We start from the raw sequence: 25,945 nt of genomic DNA on the forward strand, positions 1-25,945 counted from the left end.
TGAGTAAAGATCATGTTCCATGAAGATATTCCTACTATAAATATATCAAAACTGTAATTTCGGATTAGTAATATGCATTGCTAAGGACTTCATTTGGACAACTTTAAAGACGATTTTCTCAATATTTAGATGTATTTTTTATTTTATTTTTTTTGCACTCCCAGATTCCAGATTTTTAAATATTTGTATCTCAGCCAGATATTGTCCAAACAAATCGTACATCGATGGAAAGCTTATTTATTTAGCTTTCAGATACAAAAATACCCTTATGACTGATTCTGTGGTCCAGGGCCACATATATTCATATTGTATTTTAATTAGCCTATAATATAACTTAAGTGTACATGTATCCCTAAAATGTACAAATATGAATTTACATAATGCACAAGTAGAGATTTTGCCCTGCTAGCGGATGTTGCGCTGTCGTTTCAAGTCATGATTGTTACCCCTACAGCGGAACGTTTAAGAGGAACCAAGCGCAGACGAGCCTGTTTCCGGCCGGAGCTGTGAGTGTCGCACCCATAAGCAGCGAGGACCGACACACGCTATTGTATGAATTTGTTGCGTTCGCGTCTTTTTCGTTTAGTTTTATTAAGGTTTTATGTGCAGATAAATTTAACAGTCTCTTGTTAAATCATCGACTCCCGTTTTAAGGACAGCCATTTTATTTACAATTAAGGACATGGCAACAGATTCGTGGGCCCAGGCTGTTGATGAACAAGAAGCTGCAGCGGAATCGGTGGGTTTAAACCTAAACATAACAATTATGATAACATTTTACGAACCACAGTAACTCATTTAGTCATTTAACAGGCTTATTAGGTCTGTGACCACACAACTTTAATGTTGTGTCGCAGGAACGCTAAGCTAATTGTGTCTTAATTTAAAGAATACAGTATAATAGTAAAGTAGTATTACTGTAATGATATTTTAGAGACTTTGTGAGTCATATTTCATATAGGCCTATTCCATATGTTGTATTTCATGTATGTATAATTGGGAATAAAGCTGTTCCTGAATTATCACTTTCATTTACAGATAACGTTAGGCAGCTTGCAAATAAATGAAAAAGATGACAAGCTGAAAGCTGAAGCAAATGGTGAGAATTAATTTATTTTAGCTTGTATGACCTTTTAAGTTAGGTTTGTTTTCTTTGTCTATTGCTGTTGTGGAGTCTTATAATGACTGATGTTGGTATTGTTTTATTAATAAGGGGCAAAGACCGAAGGAGATGGAGAGAAGACGGAGGACGATGATAAAGGTGATGTTTACAGCAGAATCATCACTGTTTTCTATGTCTGTGTCTGTTCTCTGCATGAGAGGTAAGTAAAACTGATCTGAATTGCAGACGACAAGGCAGCACAGTCACTACTGAATAAACTGATCCGCAGTAATCTAGTGAACACGACTAATCAAGTTGAAGTCCTTCAGAGGGATCCGAGCTCTCCGCTGTACTCCGTCAAGTCGTTTGAAGAGCTACGATTGTGAGTTTGACTGTATTCCAGCTTTAACGGGCCAGACAAGCGTGATGTTTGTCTTGTTTGGATTATGCATAATTTTCCTGTGGTTTGCTTTGAGTCTCTCTTTTTTTTTCTTGCCAGGAAACCTCAGCTACTGCAAGGAGTGTATGCCATGGGTTTCAACAGGCCCTCCAAAATCCAGGAGACTGCATTGCCCATGATGCTCGCAGAACCGTACGTTTCATTTCACTTAATGCAGTCCTAACAATTTCTAATTAGATTTTTTTTTTTTTGGTGCTACATCAAAATGGCTGATTTCGTAGCAGTGATTTCCAGAATTTTCTGAAAAGTTTGCAATGTTTTTGTAATTAAGAGAGCGCACATGTATAACGCACACATTTAATATGTATGTCACAGAAAATGTTTCTAATGAAATTCTGAAACCACTTTTAAACTATTTGTCGCTATTGAAATGGAAAAACTTGCAGCATTTATTTCAGCACTTTCAGTTTTTCTAAGTTTAGTGATTAGCGAACAAAATACTACAGAAACTGAGAAAAAAAGTCTTTATGAATTGATATACTGATCTTAATTAAAGCTAATTAAGTTAGTAAATAGCATATTATTCTATTAATAATAGCTAGTAAATAGTGTGTGAGTGAATCACACACACGCATATATATTCACTCACCTGCCACTTTATTAGGTACACCTGTTCAATTGCTTGGTAACACAAATGGCTAATCAGCCAATCACATGGCAGCAACTCAATGCATCTAGATGTGGTGAAGACGACTTGCTGAAGTTCAAACCGAGCATCAGAATGAGGAAGAACAGCAGCAGAAGACCACACCGGGTGCCGCTCCTGTCAGCTGAGAACAGGAAACGGAGGCTACAATTCACACAGGCTCACAAAATTGGACAATAGAAGATTGGAAAAACGTTGCTGGTCTGATGAGTCTCGATTTTTGCTGCAACATTCAGATGGTAGGGTCAGAATTTGGCGTAAAACATGAAAGCATGGATCCATCCTGCCTTGTCTCAACGGTTCAGGCTGGTGGTGGTGTTATGGTGTGGGGGGTATTTTCTTGGCACACTTTGGGCCCCTTAGTACCAATTGAGCATCGTTTAAACGCTACAGCCTACCTGACAGTCACCAGATCTCAATCCAATAGAGCACCTTTGGGACGTGGTGGAACAGGAGATTCACATCATGGATGTGCAGACGACAAATCTGAAGCAACTGCGTGATGCTATCATGTCAATATGGACCAAAATCTCCGAGGAACTACCCACTTCTTGGCGTGTTCGCACCGCGGGAACTAGGAACGGTTTTGGTTCCAGGAACTCCGTTTGGAGGAACTAAATTAGCTCCTACTTCAGAGTAGGGTCTAAAACAGTTCTAGGAACTATCCGTGACGTAAGTGTACGCCGATTGGCTAAACGAGTACGAAAACGCCCTCACCCGCCATGATTTCAAACACTGTGTAAACATATACTGTGTAAACATTGTATCATACTGAGAGCATTTATAAACGGCATTTACCTGAAGACTTCGTCTACGGTCTTTTGTGCTTCTATCAGCCTCAATGAAATGTAACAAAATTGTCGTTGTAGATTCTTTAGTCCTCCTTTCCGTTCTTTCAATCGCTTGACGTATACGTCGAAATTCCATGTCCATTATTGTGAAACCCGCGAGACACAACAAAAACACAGCTCAGATTACAGCGTCCTCAATCCGCCTGTTAATGTTGTTCTTTGTTTATGTTGTTGAACGCCGCGTACAAATGACGTTGCTGTCGACCGGCTTACGTCACATCTTAGTACCCACGGTGTGAATGCAACCCTTTAAATGGTACTGGGAAATAGCTCGTGCAAAATCGTCCCAGTACTTTTAGTTCTAACTTATGCCATGAAGAATTAAGGCACTTCTGAAGGCAAAAGGGGGTCCAACCCTGTACTAGCAAGGTGTACCTAATAAAGTGGCCAGTGTGTGTGTGTGTGTGTGTGTGTATATATATATATATATATATATATGTATATGTGTATATGAAAAAGATGGATATATTAGGCTGCTACATGACCTAGTACTAGGATCCAATACATAGATACACATTAAGATTTTCTCCAAATTGTTTGTGAATACTCGTGCCTGCCAGGATGGGCATTTTGACATAACTTTGTGTGTATTTGACCATTCAAGCATGTTTGACGAGTGGTTTTCTATGTGTGCTTCAGCCCTCTGTCAGTCATGTTTGCACCGTGCCGCATTGGGTTCTTGTTCATGGCTTATTGAGCTTTTCACATCAAGCATGTTTTCTCATTCATGCGTTTCTTTTTCAGACTGTCACAATTATAATGCTTTTTTTTTTTTTCCCAATTTTGTGGTTAAATGGACATTACGATCACTGAACTGTGAATAACTGGAGGGACTGTTAATGAGAGCAGAGTTTTGAACACATCATATCCTTTCCTGTCCAGTCCACAGAATCTGATCGCTCAGTCTCAGTCAGGCACAGGTAAAACGGCTGCCTTTGTGCTGGCCATGTTAAGTCACGTGGACCCTGAAAACAGATGGCCTCAGGTATGAAATGCATCAGAAGCAATGAATGTAATGCATGGATATAATTCCACCGTTTTAGTGTTAATGTCGCTCTGACTCTGTGTCCAGTGTCTGTGTGTGTCCCCCACATACGAGCTCGCCTTACAGACAGGCAAGGTCATCGAACAGATGGGCAAATTTTACCCTGAAGTCCAACTGGTATATGCCATCAGAGGAAACAAATGTAAGCTCTTTTATTTTAGGAGTTAAGGCTTTCTGCACAATTCTCTAGTAACACACTGTCTGGAATATGTAGACTACTGCATGTTTTCTTGACTCTCAGATTTTTAATTGTTGACCCCATTATGTTGCCATCAAAGGAAAACTGCATATTTATTACACAGGAGTAGCTTGTAATTGTGCATCTAATCGTGTGTTTGGTCTAGTGGAGCGGGGAACAAGATTACAGGAACAGATCGTGATTGGCACTCCTGGCACTGTTTTGGATTGGTGCCAAAAGCTTAAATTTATCGACCCCAAGAAGATCAAGGTGTTCGTCCTGGATGAAGCTGATGTCATGATCGCCACACAGGGCCATCAAGACCAAAGCATTCGTATCCAGAGGTACAGCATTTCTCTCATAGTTTGCTAAATGTCTACAGTGGGCTCTAAAAGTCCATTATTAATTTCTTTAATTGGTTATGACAAAATGGATACATTTTCTGTGTTCTGGACACATGAGTAAGTCAAATATAGGGCTTTTTGAAATGTTTTATTTAATAATTTAATGCAAAAATAATATAATACAAAGGCAAAAAACATGAACGGTTTAATTAGTCTTCTAAAAAAAAAAAAAAAAAATTGTTCATTTAAAAATCTGTCAGGGGAAAAAAAATGATTGAAAGTTTGAGTTAATGAAGTTGAGAGTCTATTCCATCGACTCTTATCCAAAAAAGCTGGAATTGAACAGCCCTACTTTTTCATTGCATCGTTGCGCCTTTTCTGCATCATGGAAATCAGAGGGCCGTACAATTTTATTTTATTTTCAACTTTTGACTCAATTTGCAATATTTAAACCGATTCTGTTAAAATATTTCTATTTTACCAGTGATCTTTGACTTTAATGACCCCACCGTAATTATTTATTGAATTAAGGATTTATCAGCTAAGGATGTTGCTTTTATATATTGTCCTTAATTAGTTCAGAGCATTAGGAAGAAATTAGTCTCTTTGAATTTTCGAATGAAAGTATTATAACCTGTTCTTGTATTTTTAAAGGATGCTTCCTAAAATGTGCCAGATGCTGCTGTTTTCTGCCACATTTGAAGACACCGTGTGGAACTTCGCAAAGAGGATCGTGCCCGACCCCAACATCATTAAACTGAAGCGTGAGGAGGAAACTCTGGACACCATCAAGCAGTACTACGTCATCTGCAACAGCAAGGAGGAGAAATTCCAGGCTTTGTGCAACATCTACGGAGCCATTACTATCGCACAGGCCATGATCTTCTGCCACGTAAGTGCAATGAAATAACACCTCAATATCAACAAACTATAGAGTACAACCAAAAGTAAGTAGTAATACATGACCATGAGATTTGCCATCACAGACCAGGAAAACCGCCGGGTGGCTGGCAGGAGAGCTGTCCAGAGAAGGCCACCAGGTGGCGCTGCTCAGCGGAGAGATGCAGGTGGAACAGAGGGCAGCGGTCATCGAACGTTTCCGTGATGGCAAGGAGAAAGTTCTCGTTACCACTAACGTCTGTGCTAGAGGTATATCGGCTAGCTGTCATTTTACCGACAATCTCCTCTTTAGTTCAGGATAAGCATGATAGCTTTGTTTCTTCTACCAGGTATTGATGTGGAGCAAGTTTCAGTCGTCATCAACTTTGATCTGCCGGTGGACAAGGATGGAAACCCTGACAACGAGACGTATTTGCACAGAATCGGGCGTACTGGGCGATTCGGCAAGAGGGGGTTGGCGATAAACATGGTGGACAGCAGATTTAGCATGAACATCCTCAACCGCATCCAGGAGCACTTCAGTAAGTTCAACCCTTATTTCTCATAACAAGCAAATGAATGCCCTGGATTAAGCTCTGTCAGCAGCAGAGGTTGCGTTAGACTTTAATATTGTCCGTCATTTTGACAGACAGGGTTGTAAAAATTCTGTCATAATTAGGGATGTTCATTTCGGTTATTTTTCTCAACCGACACTCGTTAACCGATTATTAACCGTTGACCGACAAGATTATTTTAAATCTGAACTGAATTAAATTAGAATAAGTGTCTGTGCCCTGATAAAAATACTAACATTTGTTTTCCGGTGATTAATTCTACATGTGCAAAAAGCAACAAACAGAACATGAGGATTCAGATGGTCATCATGGCTATATCACATCACACACCTGCAGCGCTTCTGTGAGCGGAGAAAAACATCATAAAGCCCCCCCCCTCTATATTATAACGAATAAATAGGCCTATACGAGATATATTTTCACTTAAATAATAATTTAAGAAAAACTGTGCAACAAGTAGCCTATGCAGAGTTTCGGATCACTTTTAAAAGGAGTATTTGCTTCCACTGTTGGAAGGAAAAAGTGATTGCTCCAGCGCCGCATGCACGCACACTTAAGCCTTCTACCTTGACAATGCAGCCTGTTCATTATCATTATAAAAAAATAATCAGTAAAACACATGGGAAAAAAACCACACATTGCTCAGTTTAAATATGTAGCAGAATCTGTGCAGTTAAGCGTTGTCACTGTACCGCCATGAAGTTATGCAAAACATTTTGTTTTACGTGGATTTTGGACCGCGAGTGAAGTAGGCCTACATAAAAGGTAAATGGGCTATTTTGGCATTCAAATACATCGCGAATACGGAAACATTTGATTTTGTGTCGAACGAGAGACCCAATGTTGGGTTCAGTTTCGTTTTGGCCTAAACAAATTTGTTTGGTTTGTCGTTTATATAGCAATAGCTTCTTACATTTTTAATTCTTGTACTTTTTTAAATAGCCTACTGTTAATTGAAAGGATTTGTTGTGGAGTGAGGGGAACTAAAATAGCCTAGCTATGTTTACTATAGCCTAGCTATGTATTATAACGTTTGTAATTCGCGTCGGTCTATTTCTGAATGAAAAAATAAAATGCCACTTATAGGCGACTTATGTTTCTCTCTCTAAAATTTGATTTTTTTTTTTTTTATTATATGCGTAGCTTATTTGAACCATGCAGCAAACCTTTTAAAATATTTTGATAAATTAATAAAAAATTAAAATACTTTTTTTAAAGGGGTCGTATAATGCCCATTTTCCACAAGTTGATATTATTCTTTAGGGTCTTTAGGGTGTGACGTCACATAGACAGACGGCTCGATTTGAGAAAGGGGTAAAGATTTTAAAAAAGATTTTTATCATTATAGGGTGGTTGTGTACACACTGCCAACACACATTTCAGTTCAAATAACTTCTAATGCTACATGCTCTTTTACATGACCCCTTTAAATCATAACTGAAACCTAAAATCTGGTTTCATCACGCTCACAAGGAGAATCTTCACAGATTTCACAAAGTGTATTCTGTGATCTGAGGTTTTATATCACTGAGGCGCATCCTGGAGTGTGACGGGGAACCCCAGTATTACAGCACAGTGTCACACAAGCCATGATACAAAGTTACAGAAACTAAGCAACCGAAAGCATTATATTCCTCAGATGTAATATTAGTTTTGTACTTCAGCGTTTGGTAAAAGAGCATAATCTCCTTTGTGGTAGAGAAAGCTGCTTACATGTACGGGAAACAGCAAAGATGTTGAATTAAACACACAATTAGCGTTTCCACGTGTTTATACTGGCCCCGATAATCAAGACTTACTTGTTGCTTGCTCCATTTCTGCAAATCAGTTTTTGTAAATGAAGGCCATATGTGTATCAAGTCATTCGTCAACAGTCGCTTGCGCCACCTGCTGGTGAGCGGCTGACATCAGCTGGAGATCATGCATCGGTGCTCTACTGCTTTTCCTGCGGGTCCCGGATGTGCAACGCTGAATTTTCTGCCGAATTTTAACCACTGAATTTGTGACGGCGAATTTGGAAAGTGAAATAAAATGACCGAAATTTGCCTGTCGAATATTATACATCATATTTTTAAGCAGATTGAAACTTCTGGAAGTGAATTCTGGAAGGTGAATAATTATAGAATTTTTAATTATGAAAATGTGTGTGAAATATTTTGAATCAAAATATCCACAGCTAAAATAAACAACTGTTAAATTTCAGGACCTAGAAATGCAAGAACTGTTAATTACAATGCATCTTTCTTTTTTCGATTTGTGGAATTCAGCATGCTTTGTTTCAAAAACTATTGTCATTATTCTGCTTCCATACAATTGTCTTACCCCCTCTTTATTACTTTATTAGTTTGTAGGTTTTGAAGCTATAAAGTTGGTTAAATTCTTAACAATTGTTTTGATTTTATTATTAATTTGTCATTTTAAAAGTAGCCATCTTATATAATTTATTAAATTAATGATATAAATGATATAAAATGAACAAATGTTGCCATGTGCCGTGATATTGAAAATTGAGGATGCGACGCATCGAATGGAAACAAATTGTTGACATGATCCAAATTGAATTGTGAAACCAGTGACTATTCACACCCCTAACGCACACATTACAAGATCTGGAAATCACAGCACATCACACGCAGTAAGATTATTAAAGTTTGAGCACCTCACGTGATCTTGCTTCGTCTTACATCGCAGGTTGTTTACATTTCCGCAGCTAATTTGTTAGCTAGTGCAAGGTTTTCACCTAGGGCCTGTTTCATAAAACAAGTTTGCCAAATAAGCCAGGTTTATTTCTGTTAGCCTGACTTATTGTCAGTTGATTTGATTCAAAGTAAGTTAAGTCTGGTAAACTTGTTTATGAAACGGGCCCCTGGTATGTTCAAAACTGAGGCGATTCCTTCTGGGCTCCTCTCTTTGTCAGCAGGGGCAAATCGAGGACAAACCAACTTAAAACTGATACATTATATCCATTTTCTGTCCATGTAGTCATTTTAGTTTTATTCTTTTTAACAGTGTCTTAATGTTATTAATGGTTTCAACTAACACATTTATTTTCTCTCTCTCTGAGATTAGCGTTGCGCAGCTGCTGCTGAGAGAACTTGCATTATGGAACCGTCCTGGTTTAAAAGCTAACTTGTATCCATGCTTCTATTTATTGCCATGTTTTCATGCTTCTGAATGTGGGTTAATTCATTTATCTGTTTCCTATTACAGATAAGAAAATCGAGAAGTTGGACACGGATGATTTGGATGAAATTGAGAAAATCGCCAACTGAGCGGCCGTCTTTGTTCTTCTAATAGGACTGTGCTCACGCTACATTTTAATTCCGAGGCTGGAAGCAGAGCTGTGCCGGAGAGGATGTTTACATGTGGAGCAGTTTTATCTCAGATGGTGTTTTTATAGGTTTTGTTTAAACGCATTTCACTCTTTGTACATAAACTCTGAATGTCTAGTTTTAACGTCACGTGTACGAGAATGCTACAGCAGCGGTCTGGGATAGTGGCACGAGGACATATGCCTTTCAATATATCCACAATTTCATCATGAACCTTTTAAATTGACTTTTAACAGCCTGCCTTGACACATAGATGGGTGTAGCTACATTTGATTTGGTGTGACACTCCAAACTAGGAGTCAAAACGCAGGGTTTGAGAGAATGCTGTTATTGTGTTATACATTATTACTTGATACCTCATGACACTGCCACAGAAGGGATGCTGGCAGTTATTGGCGTCGAATTAAACCGAAACAGTTGCCAAAATCCTTTTATTGGTATGAAATTATGCAAAAGCCAAAGATTTGTGCCTCCATTGGATTCACCAGTATTTAACATGGAATAACACAAACATATCTATTCATCGTGTACAAATATTGCCATGTTTAAGAAGTACAAAGAGTGAAACTGTTGTTATATTTAACAGATGCAGTGTAAAGATGCGTCAAGGCATTCGTTGTAGGAGTGCTCTGGAGCAGAAGCATTATTTGTGTTCCTAGTAACCGACTGCATTGAATTGGAAATGATCAGGTTCACGTACACAAATGCAACCGAAGGCTGTGCCACATTCCCATTTCCAGCGCCTTAAAAATGAAAAAGGCATGTGAGCGCATCCTCTACAATCTCACTGTATTCTTCAGGGTAGCCGTAGCAAATGATTATTTTATATTATGGGACGTTTTAATTTAACCACTCGAAACTCAACCGACACTGCACTCGGCTCCATTATATATGCATTATGATAGACCTATATTTTATTCGTTGGTATGCGAGTAGTGAGGTTGGGGTAAAGTGTGTCAGTCGCATCTTGATAAAGAATTACTAGATCGATTAAATATATCTCCTGATGCCTTGTTCATTTTCTCAGTTTGGTTCATGCTGTCAATCACACCTGTTACAATGATGAGTTTTATTTTTTTTCTTGCAAACATTTTCTTGAAATCTGTGATTAAAACTAAGACTGTCTAGAAACGAACACTTGATCTGGTGTCGCATCAGATAATAAATGGACTTGTCTGTTATCAAACACATTCCTGCATAATCATTGCATTTTTGTTTCTTCGTATTTAACTGAAATACCCATAATGCTTGAGGACAATTCAATAATGATGTTTCCTCAGCACCACGAGGCTGCTCATAGCAGTGTCATGTTCACCTCAACCAAGATGTTTTTGTAACATTCACTCGCATTCATTTGTGAAAAATTGATTTTTTTTTTTCAACAAACATGCACTTACAGCGGACAAATCAGCCTTTTGAAATGATTAATAATTTCCATGTTTCACCTCAATTGAATGTTGATGACAAATAAGTATGTATCTCTTTGAAAGTGATGTGTCATGAGAGATTGGGTGTGTTTGGGGCGGATCAGTGACTGTCTGGGTGTTACAGGATGAGGAATGCTTGCTTGCCGCGGATCTCGATAAAACTGTTTAACAAATCCAGCACCTCTCAGGGCTGCTGCTTTTGTGGTGATATTGATGTCTGAATGATGTGTGCAAGAATAAAACTGAATCAAAGTGTCTTTGACCAACTTTTTGTAGTAGTTTTCTTTATAATATATATATATGTGTGAAGCGTTAAGATGCAAAAGCCTCTAAGTGCCGTCTGAAATTTTTCGATCCAGAGCATCCCAAACATGCTCAATGGGTGACGTCCGGAGATTATGCTGGCCATGCAAGAACTGTTCAGAACAAACAAAGGACTCATGAACAACTACCACTAAACAAAAAACAGTCGTAGATCATCCAGGTAACCACACACAGTATTAAGAACCAAGGGTTCCCAAACTTTTGAATGGGGTTATTTTAATAATTTCAGCTATTCTTTTGTCTTGTGGACTAAATGTAAACATCTTTTATGTAAAATATTTTACTCGGGACAGTACTAAATAAAAAATAACATGCATTTTGTATGATCGCTCTTATTTTGTTAAAATGACATTTTCACAGATTCTGCAAGGGGTTCACAAACTTTCGAGCAGCACTGTATATAACTATGCAAGTATGGTTTTGACACAGGCAAGTGTAGGAGGCAAGGGATAAAAATAAGACTTTAATACATTTTTTAAACATATTTACAATATATATTGTGAAATCTCTGTTTCTTAATTGTCGATAATAATTTAAACAATTATATTACTGTTCAGCCAGCATACAAGCCCCAAGATCTGTGAGGAAAAAATATATAAACCATATTTAATGATGATGTACTTTACATAGTGACCACTGTAAAATGCATGACCTTGTGGAGGAAATGGGTAATTCTAGTGAATAACTGATAGAACATACTGTGTACTGCATACTGCATTGTATACTACTTGCTATTTAATAATGAAACAGCATGCATTATCTAACAAACAGCAGTAGTATTCTACACTCATCACATGAGCTTATTATTTTACATATTTAATTCAGCAAGAGCAGTCCAGTTTGCACTGTTTTGTGTTTTTAATAACATTTTGTTAAAGAATGTGTTAAAATTCAGGCTCAATTCAAGCACATTGCATTTTGGGTCATGTTGTTCTGTGCAGTGTGCTGTGGTTGTACAGTTAACATGTACATTTACAATTTACATACACGTATAATGAGTAGAGCAATATTCTGAACATTTCTTACCTGTATCTCTGTACTGTACATGGGTCAGAAACAGGCCGTGGGCTGGGGCCGTCAGGTTTTGTGGAAAGGCCAATGAATCTCGTGCTTCTAGCAGCTGCTGTATCTGACGAATAGACAATCTACCCTGACCGACGGCAACCAGCGCCCCAGTCATCCTCCGCACCTGTGAGAGGAAACATGTTGCTTTGATTACATGACTACTTATATAACATATGAGCCATATTTCACCATCAAAGACTCATCTACTGAAATGAAATTCACACATTTAACACTAGGAGGCAGACAGAAATATTATATTCATTAGGAAACAAAGCCAGTACTTACTTGTCTGTATAAAAAAGACCTACTTTTAAAAGTGAGCTCCCAGAACTGAATATCTCTGAAAGAAAATGAACAAAAATGAAGCCAGCTAACGTGAACAAAATTCCACGTGCAGTGACTGAACCACAGATCCATGGGTGAAGAATGAAGGCCTGACCTCTTTTGGGTTGTCTCCTTCACTCAGCGTATTATTTCTGCCTAGCTGGTACAGTATTTCTTCCATTAAAACTAAATGTGCTATTCTGCCAAGTTGTCTGCATCAAATAAACAACTGGAGCTGCAGCAGGAGCACTGGAGCGCTCAGACTGGATAACATCTCAAGCAGAGCTGCCAGTATTTACTGCTAGAGAGGGTCAATGTTTCAGTGCCTTTTTTTAACAGGAGGTAAATTCACGATGAGATTCGTTTGGACTGACTTCACAGAGATGCTAAATGAGATCGTCTGGCTCTCATTTAATCACAGCTTTGAATGAACAAACAGCCAGAGTGCATTACATGAAGAGAGATAAGCATTCAACACCAACGCAAGGAAAACCTCAGAGGAAGCACATGGGAGTCTAAAATATAAAGCTGCACTTCCAGAATAAAAAACAGGTGCAGACTTGGACTTCTTCCAGAAACGTTCTTTAGACTCTTAATTTCAGTGGTATAATAATAATAATATATCACTGTGTAAATGCGATTTACAGAGTACAGGATATATCCCAAATCATCAAATATTGAATCCTCCTTTATATCTTTTGTGACTAAAATAATGTGTTCTTCAGAACACTGACGTGGACCGTATAAAAACAGCCATTCTTCACCTCGTCTGACAAGCTGCAGCGTCTGTCCCTCAGCTCAGGACAGAAAGAGTAAGCAGCCCGCTTTTGTCAACATCATGCTTTAGTCCAACATCTGTTGCCTAGCAACAGTCTCATTGCACATGCCTAACTCAAGAGACGACTGATGAAACACCAGCCTCAAAGACTGGGCATCCACTGTGCTATAAAGCCGCTTCGCCTTTCATACCGTGTGTTTGCATTTCAAATGTATCTACACAATATTAAATCATCTATACATTCCTTTAGCTGGTAGCTGGTAATGACCAGTGGTTTACGAACATAAGGTTTACTATGTAAAGTCATAATTAGGGTTGTTAATGGCCAAGAGTGTTTATGGCTGGATAAGGAATGTATATTAGCAACTATTGACAGCATGTTGTAATTGCTGATCCATTAATCGCAGATTGGACGAGCTCTGGCCTTGATGTTCAGCCATATATCTTTCTAGGAATTCAGAGGCTATTTATATGCTCCCATGCCGAATGACTCCACATTTGCTCAGTTAATGCCTCAACATGCTGTTGAAAAGTGGCTATTAAAATAAAATGCATTAACCAAATTGTGGGATAAACTGCACTTCATTTCATTTTGGTAACTCTGAAATATAGTATCGATTTGTGACTGACCATTATATAGACGAGGCCAATTAATCTGAAGTGTATTGAGTAAAATAAATATAATCATGGGCAAGATTTTCAGAGAATATTAATTTGAAATTCAAGGATTAGTTCAACAAAATTTTGTCACCATTTGCTCACTCTCAAGTTGTTCCGAACGCATGAATTATGTTTCTGCTGAAGACCGCGTTAGGCTAACTGAGACTTGTTATAGCTCTTTTGTTGATTTTGATTGCTTCCATTGTCCTCATTTGTAAGTCGCTTTGGATAAAAGCACAAGTAACTAAATGTAATGTAAATGTAACACAAAAGATGATATGCTGAAAAATGTTGGTAACCAAACAGCTTCTGGTCCCCATTGAATTCCATAGTATTTCATTTTTGGAAGCCAGTGGCAACCAGCAAGTGTTTGGTCACCAACATTCTTCAAAATATCTTCTTTTGTGTTCAGCAGAAGACAGAAACCCATACAAGTTTGGAAGAGCTTTGAGGTTGAATAAATCATGACAGAACTTTCAGTTTTGGTTGACCCATCCCTTTCAGTCTAGTAGACTTCGGTTATAATGAACAAGACATCTCGCTGCTTTATTGTGCTTTTTTTTAGGTTTTTGGAACTCAACAGTGCTCACTCACCATCACTGTATGGAAAACAGCAGCATGAACATTCTGCTAAACTTCTCCTTCTGTGTTCCACAGAACAAAGTTTTGGGTTTGAATGACATGAAGATGAGTAAACAACCTCAAGATTTTATTCTTAAGGGACCGATTCCTTTAATTAGCACCATATTTAATTTATGACAAGAATGAAAAAGAGGAAACAGTGGATTCTGCTGATGTTTGACAATATATTGACTGGTAAACTGAAGAAACATCTTTGCAAAATGAAACTTTCGGTAGACAAATACTTCATAAAACTAGGACCATCATACAGCACGTGTCACTGCGAAGCCTGCTAGTCTATCCCACACAAATTCAATATGGCGTCTAACCTGATAAATGTCTATTGTGATGAACCCCCTGGAAATCATCAAAGCACCAACTAAACTATGCTTCCTCCCGTCTCTGGCTTTGCAGCTTTTTACCTACCAAGACGAATCCTACCTGTGAAAGTGTTTCTGACTGAACGAGACCCCAGGTTCCAGCTGGGCCTTCTCTAGGGTCTTCACTGGGTTCTTGAAGGGCGTCTCTGAGCTCAAGGCACGGAAGGTGCTGAAGTCATGGGTTCCTAACAGCAGCAGCCTCTTGCATTGCATCAATATTGAGCCTCCTGTGGAGAGAATGAAGTAAGCATCAAACTCTGCATACACACTGAGCACAGTGTAAATGAGCTGTTACACAGTACTTCATTACTGCATTTTATTACTTCAGCAAATGAGTTTCTTAAGGCAGGGTGATATACAGTAGATACAATCACTCTGCCACATCTCTGCCAACAAGGCGGGCTGTTTCCACTAAATTTATATATATATATTTTTTTGTAAGCCTTTCTCTGCAAGCTTGTGGAAAAATGAGCCGCTCAGATTTCACTCCCCCCATGACGTAGAAAGGGAATCTTATTATTATATAACTGCCCCTTCATTTGCAAGTTTCCACCCACGGCACCGCCATTGTGTTTTCGCAAGCGACAACGGCGTACCAGTTCTAACGCCATGGTTTAAGTTTAAGCAAAGCATGCTAACTGTTCTGTCTTTGGCTGCACTGACGAGCACAGAACACAGCCTCAGAGGAGTTGAGAGCAGTGGATTTATTGATTGATTTACTGTATACCTTGACAATTCACAATGTTGCTTATTTTTTTTATTTCCAAGAGAATCAGCTCAAATATGTATTAACATTCAATATATCACCAGTACAAAAATCTCAGAAGAAATAAATGAAGACATAAAGCCACACAGGTCAAGGAACGTTCAGATGAGCCTCTATAAACATCAATTTTAAAGGAACTAATCCAGTTCAATCTTCTGAATGAGATGGAAAAGCAGCTGGAATGTGTGTGCATGAAGCAGACATAAGACAACTGTGGGTGTTGTTCTGCGTCACTCCGAACCCCAAGCTTATCTTGGCCTACTTTCTGGCTAAAAATGAAGAGAGTGGAAAAAATAGCATTAATGTTCACACGTCACCCTTGGAGACGAGCCTCTCGCTCCGACGTTCCTCTGCTTCAAAAAGACATCTGAAGCATGTGCTGCTGTTACAATGCACACTTTCTTCATCTGAGTTCACTGTTGGCCTAGATAACCGCTAATCGTTTACTCGCCCTTTGTGAGTGTGTATAATTCATGTGTGGCTTTTTCCACTGTGAATCAGAGTCCTGAGGATTTAGTCTCTGTGACCGGTGCTTAGTGATGCGTTTTTAGAGCATGTGCGGAAGAGAGGGGGCGGCACTCACGTGTCTCGTAACGCCCAGCATAGGTCCCTCTCCGTTACTGGCAAGTCTGTGTGATGTCTGAGACCCAAAGCAAAGCGGTACACATATGTGCGTGATATGGCCCTGTAGCGTGCGTGGAAGTCACTGTGGACACGGTAAGCCCTGGTGATTCTGGGAAATAAGACAGAATAACAGACACTGATTCAAATCTGGTAATGTACATATATTTGTTTTGCAAACTCGCCCGCCAAGTTAGTCCAGACTAATCAAGACACTGGAGGAAATATCATAACACTGGTTTCCATGTAAGAAAAACAATAGTCACTCATCATTGAAATGCAGCTTGATATCATAACAAACAAACCTGGTTTATACTCGTGGTTGAAGACGGAACACAAGAGCGACATAGAAATGCATCATTCATCTCTTCAACACAACGTATTCAAGTAAAGGAACTTTTGATGCACTGCTGAAACCATTAAATGGTTTTGCCAAAAATTTCAAGGCCTCCTTTGTCAAAGACAACATTTGAAGGTCCCGAAAGATGTTTTTGTTATTTCCGCTACAATGTCATAGATATATTTTAAAATAATTACAAATATTGTAATTATATTACAATATAATTGCAATTTTTTTATAAATCAAATATTTTAATATAATTGCAATAATTGAAAATATATTATTAATTAAATTCCATAGTAAAAAAAAAAAAAAAAAAAAATGTTCTTCATGGTTTACTCTTTTTATTAACCAATGAATTTACATTTATTCATAATAAAAGGTAAAAAAAATATTTTAATCAAAAATATAAATTTTTACTCTATAAAATACTTAGTTATTGACAAATATATTTGTATATACGTTTGTTTACATATAAAAATACACATAAAAGTGTACATTTATATTCATTGGAAGACATTTTAGATTTTATTAAAGGGATAGTTCACCTAAAAATTAAAATTCTGTCATTACTCACCCTCATGTCATTCTGAACCCATAAGACCTCTGTTCATCTTACGAACACAAATTAAGATATTTTGGATGCGAGAGCTTTCTGACCCTACCATAGACAGCAAGGATCCTAACACGATCAAGGCTCAGAAACGTAGCAAGGACATTGGTAAAATAATCCATGTGACATCAGTGGTTCAACTGTAATTTTACGAAGCTACGAGAATAACTTTTGTGCACAAAGAAAACAAAAACAACGAATTTATTCAACAATTCGTTTCCTCTGCGTCATCCTATAGCGCCATTTTAGTATCACATAAACAACGTATGTATGCGGATGCGTTGTTTATGCTCAGATCAAAGCGTAAACAACATATCCGTGTACGGTGCTGCTGACACAGAACAGCATACTTTGTTTACATGCATGTGATACTCTGCAAAATGGCACCAGGGTGACACGGAGGAGACAAATTCTTGAATAAAGTCGTTATTTTTGTTTTCTTTGCGCACAAAAAGTATTCTCATAGCTTCGTAAAATTACGGTTGAACCACTGATGCCACATGAATTATTTTAACGTTCTCCTTGCTATGTTTATGAGCCTTGATCGTTTTAGGATCCTTGCTGTCTATGAGAGGGTCAGAGAGCTCTCGGATTTCATAAAAAATATCTTAATTTGTATTCCGAATATGAACGAAGGTCTTATGGGTTTGGAACGACATGGGAGTGAGTAATTAATGACAAATTTTTCATTTTATCCCTTTAATTTCCCAGACATTTCAAGCTATAGAAGTCTTAAAATCCCCTGTAGTATATCCATATAGCACAGTACACAATATGTCTAAGATCACAAAGGAATAAATTAAAATAAGAAATATTATTTCAGATGTTAAGCCTTTCTGTGCCTCCCTTGGAAGTGTGCTGAGGCCCTCTAGTCAGTGTCGGCCCCCTGGTTGTGAACTACTGCAACAGATGTGCATTATAGAAGGACTCAAACCACTTCTACAGACCTGATTATCAAAGCAACCAATAAGCAGCACCTTAGCATCAGAGCAGTGAGTTCTGGACAGGCACCTCGCATTTGCTTCAGAACGCATTCAAATCTAGCTTACATATTCAATATTATGTTACTATGTGAAATACTATTTAAATAAATATAATAATAAGTTGTCCAATATCTGTTTTTACCATACTAGATCAGCTGCTGGGATGGTGGTCTTCATTTGACGCCATTATCGATTAAACTGTTGATAACAAAGTGCCTCAATTCCCCATTAAACATTTATACAATACAATCCCATGAGACCTCCCTGAAACACATGACAGAGGGCTTCATCATCATTCATGCGAGGCACAATATGGATATTCTATGAGCATATTAAAGGTTACGTTTTATTATAGCATCATAAAAGCGGGTCAAGTTCATGCTCATATCCAATACACTTACTGTGATGAGGCCACAAGAGTCAAACGCTTTCATTATGATAACAGAAAATAACATTTATAAACAACAGACAACAGATGGAAGATCAACTGCTAATATAACATTTTTTTGTAATAAAAAAAAAAACATTTTTAAAAAATTTCTAGATAGATAGATATACAGTACATAGTTCATTATAAATTAATTATACTGAAATGATAAATTAAATACATTAATTAAAATGCTAAATACATTGTCAAACCTATAATTATATCTAATTACGCAATTACATTTTAAAGGAATTTAATATAACACAAATATATTAAAGATTAAAATATGAATGAACTATCCTCACATTTGAAATATCTGAGACAATCACAGCAATAAATGACATTTTAAGATACATTCAAAGAGAAAACAGCCATTTTAATTTGATATAAACTATAAAATCTCCCTGAATGATACTATGTGTCATCCTTACGTGTCGGTGAGGATGCAGTCTCAGTGGTCAGTGTGTTCTAAACATAGGAAAGCACAGCTGCCAGTACACATCTCCAGCTAAAAGCACCATTACACTCTGACAGCATCTCTGCAGGATTGCTGGAGTATTTTAGGGCTAATTTCCTACAGTTTGCTCCTCTGCTCAGCACTCACAGACATGCTCGGGCTCCAAGAGGAGTCTGTCGGTGGGTATTAATGATTTACCAGCAGTCGCTAATCGCTGCTAACAGGAATAAAACACACACAGACCGGATATGAGCACTGTGTGCCATCAATATACAAGTTATTGTGACATATAACCCAAATGTAAAATGAAAACAGAACTAAACCAGCTGATACATTCCTAAAATACAGATTTTCAATCTGCATTTAATTTTTTTCTATGTATATTAAATCACTTTTGTAAATGGGAAGTGTCGTCTTTGAGCCAAACAGATTGAATTTTTCAGTATGAATTACACATTAACATGTTATCATACATTACTAGGGTTGGGTATCAATTCCGATTCTGCTTATCGATTCCCGTTTTCAATTCCAATGTGGAAAAGTCAAACATTTAGATATCAAACATATTTATTTTGTGTCTCTTTTTGAAAAACATTTAACTGCTGCTGAATACCATAAATAAAAATCAGCCGGCTAAATAAAAACTGGACTCGACTAAGAGTTGTTTGTGTGCAAAACAGAGAATTTAGCTTATTTTTTTATTTTTTTTAAATGGAGGTTGTAGTTCTCTCACAATTCTGAAGAAAAAATATTAGACAACTAAACAGAATCTCATGGAACTTATAAATGAAATCATTCAATGACAAATTAATTTCATTAGTGGATCAATCAGTGTTTTTGAATGAATCTCTTGAATGAATGATTCAAAGACAAAAACTTTTTTAACATTTCATGATGGAATGACACTTAAATGGTTACTCCACCTCAAAATGAAAACTTTGTCATTAATCACTAACCCCCATGTCATTGCAAACCCGTAAAAGCTTCGTTCGTCTTCTGAACACAATTTAAGATATTTTGGATGAAAACCGGGAGGCTTGTGACTGTCAAGTAAATACCACTGTCAAGGAAAAGTATGAAAGACATAGTCAAAATGCCATCAGCGGTTCAGCAGTAATTTTACGAAGCTACTAGAATACTTTTTCTGCACAAAGAAAACAAAAACAATGACTTTATTCAACAATTTGCCCTTTTGGAGAGTATCCGCTGGACGCAAACTGCGTATGCTGTTCTGAGTCAGCCGCGCCACATGGATGCGCAGTTTTCGCTCAAATCAAAGCGTAAACAAACGTAGAAGACGTATCCTTGTGGCGCGGCTGACACAGAAGACCGTACGTTGCTTGCGTCCAGCGGATACTCTCCAAAATGGTGCTACGCTGACGCGGAGGAAACAAATTGTGGAATAAAATCACAGTTTTGTTTTCTTTGAGCAGAAAAAGCCAACATTAAATTCAGATTGAACCACTGATGGCAGATGTTGACAATGTAACCCTTTAATTGACCGCTCAGTGTTGACACCAACTACTGACATTATTCATAATTACTTGATTTTGTTTATCATAACTGCATTTAATATTAGCAACATTTACTGTCTTTGAAATTCGATTTAGTAAGTTCCTCTTTTCTGCAATTCCACTTCAATTTTCAGTGGGATGTTGATTATAAAACTATTTATAATCAATCAATGAAATTATCACATTATCAAATATATATGCTGGTTTTCTTTTAAGGTTTAAATTGGTCACTAACAGCAAAGCGACATATAAGAGCTCACTACAGAGGATGTGTCAAGGTGACTTTGTAAAAGCAATTTACACAGCATTTAATACAAGGAAGGTCTCCCTGGAGCAACATGGGATTCTGTCTCTTGCACAACAGTGACTGGTTCTAGTAATTCCCCATGAATTACCTCTTCAGGGGATTGAATTTTCAGATAACTGGCCCGGATCTTTCACAACTAAGCAACCTCCAAACAAAAATTGCTGTAGAAGTGAATTAGCCCTGTTCTGACCTCTGTGATACTACACAGAGTGTGACATTGTTTGAAAGCTTTTTAAAAGAAAAACTTTGAGAGGTTAATGCCTTATTGTCAAGTCAAGTCACCTTTATTTATAGCGCTTTTAACAATACAGATTGTGTCAAAGCACTTAGTCTCAAATTGGAGGACTGAGTGTCAGTAATGTATAAAAATAAGATTAAACACTCAATTTTCAGTTAAAGGCATTTCATTGTTGAATTCAAAGATGTCATTGTCTAGCTCAGTTTAGTTTAAATATCTGCTAAATGAAATTGACGATAATCGCTAGAAATCAAGTGTCCCCAACTGAGCAAGCCAGAGGCGACAGCGGCAAGGAACCAAAACTTCCTCTGTGACAGAATGGAGAAAAAAAAACCTTGGGAGAAACCAGGCTCAGTCGGGGGGGCAGTTCTCCTCTGGCCAGGATATTATTGTTTATTTATTGTTTAATTATTGATTTAATTAAAATTTTAAATGTATAAATGTATTATATTTCTATTTTTATATTGTTGCAATTTCTAACAATAATAATATTATGTACTTAGGTATTTTATTATATTTTTAGTTATTTTGTTTTATTGCTCCCTTATAACCTGATGACACATTTTCTATTTTAGTGTGTTATGTAGTTTCCTTAACAATTCCATTAGTATGAACATTCAGAAATCATTCTAATATGCTGATTTGGTGCTCAAGAAAAAAAAATTTTATTATCAATGCTAAAAACAGTTGTGATTTTTTTTATAAATATTTGTTTGTTCTTTTTTCAAATTCATAAAAACAGCATTTAAATTTTTTTTTTTTTTTTTTGTAAGAATGCAAAGTTTTTTTATTTTCAGTTTTAATCAATTTAATGCATCCTTTCTGAAAAAAAGTATTAATTTATTTGAGAAAAAAAAAAAAAGTGGTGCAAAAACATTCAGTTTATTAAATCCCTTAAAAGACTCCCACCTTATAGGTTCTGCTTTCATGTGGAAGTTTAAGGCATGGACCAGGTCTTGCTCGGGCAGAGGTGGCTTGTCTCCTCTCCGCTGGATATCTACATGTGCAGAGTTACACAAGGCGTGAACACCAGTGTCTGTTCTACTGGCGATGACCACTGACACCTCATTCACCGGCTTTAGTTTCCGCACAGCACTCTGCACACAAAAAACCTGATTATCCTCTTATCCAGAATGATTCAAATATTCCAAAAGGCACTTTGTGGGATTGAACAGAAGCAGAAAATCTGACCACTTGTACAACACACATGCTCAATGTCAAAAATTTGCAAAATTGTATTCATATCTCTCATTCATTTTGAAATGCTTTTGCTGTTTTAGATTTCTTAAAGGAGTAGTTCACCCAAAACGAACATTTGCTGGAAATTTACTCATCCTCGACCATCAAAGATCAGTTTGTTTATTCATTGAAACAGATTTGGAGAAATTTAGCATGACATCAATTGTTCACCAATGGACCTTTTCACTGGATGAAAGGTTATTATGGATTATGGACTGGCATTTTGACCAGAAGCTATGGTTTAAAGTTAAATACCTCAATGATAGATTTGTTTCTTACAAACACACATCTTATCACTTCAGATGATGGACTAGAGTGGCGTGGATTATTGTGACTTTTTTTTTTTCAGCTGTTTGGACTCTCATTCTGACGGCACCCATTCACTGCAGTGACGTAATGCTGAATTTCCGAGAATCTTTTCAGCAAATTTCCATTTTTGAGTGAACTAATCTTATTTCCTGGTTTAAATAAGACTCTAAATCCCAGATGTTTTCAGACATTAAACTGAACATATAAAGAGAGTTTATATCACATATGAACATTCCATAACTGAAACTTTGTCAGAGGTTTTAAGATCCTTTCATCATTACTGCAATGTTATAATAAAAGGCATGCTAGCACACACAGATTATGAGTGTGCTTCTGTAAATGGAGATTAAAAACGTAATTTCCATTTACATAATTATAACACTGATAATGTGTGGGAATTAAAAAGAAAATCAGACTATTGGTGGAGTTTTGTTCAAGGGGAGCATGGTTTCCCTTAACATTTTACTGACAATATACTCAACAAAACCTCTACTCAGCCTCTTTGACATAAATATCTTATAGAATTTTCATCTGCACCACAGCTCTGGTCACATCATGACATTATATATATATATTTCTGGCTTAGAGAGATATAAAAATATAACCTTTGAATCAAATACAATTTGACTTTGGGCAATCATTCTTAACCCTACTGTATCATACTGTATTTGATACATTAATTTTCAAGGCCTCTAAATGATCAACTTTGCTTGTTATACATAACCGTCTATATACATTCTGCCCTCTAAATGATATTTTAGACTTTTTCATATGTTACATTTTAGTGCAATTTTAAAAATGTCCAGCTTCAAGTCTTGTTTTTTTTTTTTTTCAAGAGAAATCTACATTTTTAAGAATACCTTTTATATTGATATAGATGAACACTTTCTGGATTGAAGCAACTTTGGTTATCTTATCTATACATCATTATTTAGAAATATTGTGTTAAAATGTGAGCATCAAATATCATACATTAGCCTTCCGAGGAACATTATTTGTACATCTTTTAATCATCATTGTATTGCATTGATTATATGCACCCCCCCCCCCCCCACAATTAAAACAAACTTTTAATTATAAAACAAACCATGTATATGTCATCTTACAAAGGCATATTATTGGGAGATATAGTGATATTTTATTTAAAGCTGCAGTCCGTAAGTTTTGCCTCTTTGTCGCCATCTCTGTTTGAAAACCTGGAATTGCAGCTTTTTGTGGAATTATCAGAGATAATCACAATCACAGATTCTAGCCTCTGTCATGGAATATATGACCCAAATAAGAATTTTCACCATATATTGCCATCTGAACAAGTAACAAGTCTGCCACGTTTGTTCTGACCAACCAAAAAAAAGTTACGGACTGTAGCTTTAAGTTATAATAATAATAACATTGCCGTCAAGCGATTAATCGCAATTAATCGCATTCAAAATAAAAGTTTTTGTTTGCATTTTATATGTTTGTGTGTATATATAAAAACACACATTCAGAATGTATTTTGAAAATATTTACATGTATATGCATTTACTATATATTTATATTCTATAAAAATATATTTAATATATAAACAGATCATATTTTCCTTAAATATATACATGCATGTGTGTGTATTTATATAAATACATAATAAATATACACAGTACACACACTCATATATTATGGAAACAAAAACTTTTATTTTGGATGCGATTAATCGCGATTAATCGCTTGACAGCAGTATTTTACATATACATAAACTGCTTCATTTCTTTTTAAAATCACTTTTATTTCATGTATCAGGCTTTACTTGGGTTAACTTGAATATTTGGCAGAGACCATCCAAGCCATGCAACAACTATCTGTCTTGCCAACAGAAACGCATCACACAAGAAGATTTTACTGCAGTATATTTATATTCCATTTCCAAAAGATTAATGAGCAGACATTGTGTTGGAGAGGTTTTGAATGCAGATGAGTGAAATACAGATCTGGAACAACAACCACATGCAGTGGTTTGATTTTAGTGTCAAAAAAACACATTTTCTTACCAAAACAACCAAATAATGGCATATGGAAAAACTATTTGAGGCTATTTTGAAATTGTTTTGAATTGTCAGGCAGACACTGACCTCTAAATGATTCTCAACTCCTTCTACAGCTTGATCTGCTGGTGCTTTCATCACGCCACTGAGGAGAGAAGGACAAACGCACATTTACCGCATGGATGTGCTCTTATAGCAGATCAATACAAGGAAGGTGAGTCTGGTTGTCATGGAGACGCACCTATATTTGGTCCCTGCATACTGGAAAAAGATTAAATAACGGGCGGCGGATTTTTGCATGTTTCCTGGTCTATTCGCTTAATGTTTGTCAGTACGAGGCGTTAATTACGGATGTATCCTACGGAAGTCAATAAAAAGAGAATAATCGGCTCTGGTTCAACCAACACGTGTCTGCCTGAAAGGAAACTCCACCGCTGTCTGACATTTAGAAGCCACAGCGATGCCTGTTTTAAAAAACAGCCTTTGAAATGTCAAGTTATTTAAAACATATATCATTTCAGTCTTTAGATCGGTTTAATTACAAAGAGTAATAATATGTATACACTGTTTAGTTTAGTTTGAAAATAGTCATTCTCTATGTGTTGGAAGCTTAAAGGCAGTATCGGAGGACGACAAAAACATTTAAAAAAATCCACAATCGCTGGAGCAGGGAGAGACCGCGGTCAGGCCAGCCTCCGCTTTCAAAAACACGGCTATTCGTTATTTAGTCGTGCGCGCATATCGAGTAAAAGCGATCTCTCGCATTCATTCAGCCAGTTTCTCTGTCAATAATTAATAAATAAATACATTTTAAATAATACAAATGTTTTTTTTTAAACGGTCTGAAAAAATGAAGAGACTTCAAATGTTGAGTAATATTAAATGTAGAATTTCCAAATAATATGAAAATAACTGTCTGATGAGAAATAACAAAATAAAAGCCTTTAGTGAATTTGCATATAACCATATTTATCTGTACATGCACATAGTTATAAAAAGAAAACTCCCTGTCTCCACAAACGAAGTTTCACTTTTGATTAATAGTGCACTACTCCAGAATGTGATTGGCCCAATGTCAGGACTGTCTGATTTTCTGTTACAAAATAAAAGCCCTCCAAA

At 36.9% G+C, this 25,945-nt stretch overlaps 1 protein-coding gene and 1 pseudogene across 3 annotated transcripts; one reads left to right on the forward strand and one right to left on the reverse strand.

Moving 5' to 3' along the window:
- The first annotated feature begins 496 nt into the window (after positions 1-496).
- Positions 497-11,484, forward strand: LOC306855085 (ATP-dependent RNA helicase DDX19A-like). 2 transcript variants are annotated; one of them, XM_079393527.1, is made up of 13 exons: positions 497-550; positions 655-739; positions 1,039-1,099; positions 1,214-1,261; positions 1,349-1,484; positions 1,602-1,694; positions 3,942-4,044; positions 4,132-4,246; positions 4,449-4,626; positions 5,281-5,518; positions 5,613-5,775; positions 5,856-6,047; positions 9,291-11,484. In XM_079393527.1, the coding sequence occupies exons 2-13, from the start codon at positions 683-685 to the stop codon at positions 9,350-9,352; spliced, it is 1,446 nt and encodes a 481-aa protein (XP_079249653.1). In that variant the 5' UTR covers positions 497-550; positions 655-682; the 3' UTR covers positions 9,353-11,484. The 2 variants fall into 2 exon arrangements, with proteins under 2 accessions (XP_079249653.1, XP_079249654.1); XM_079393528.1 differs by lacking the exon at positions 497-550 and having other exon boundaries at positions 562-743; positions 1,049-1,099.
- Positions 11,236-25,269, reverse strand: LOC306855106 (tRNA pseudouridine synthase-like 1; annotated as a pseudogene). Its single transcript has 8 exons — positions 25,068-25,269; positions 24,914-24,971; positions 22,167-22,354; positions 16,341-16,490; positions 15,053-15,218; positions 12,514-12,568; positions 12,190-12,352; positions 11,236-11,255 (listed from the first exon to the last, which is right to left on the reverse strand). The product of its transcript is annotated as a tRNA pseudouridine synthase-like 1 (transcript).
- Between the last annotated feature and the right edge of the window lie 676 nt (positions 25,270-25,945).

Source organism: Barbus barbus (assembly GCF_936440315.1).
Source record: "Barbus barbus genome assembly, chromosome: 35".
Classification (NCBI taxonomy): domain Eukaryota; kingdom Metazoa; phylum Chordata; class Actinopteri; order Cypriniformes; family Cyprinidae; genus Barbus; species Barbus barbus.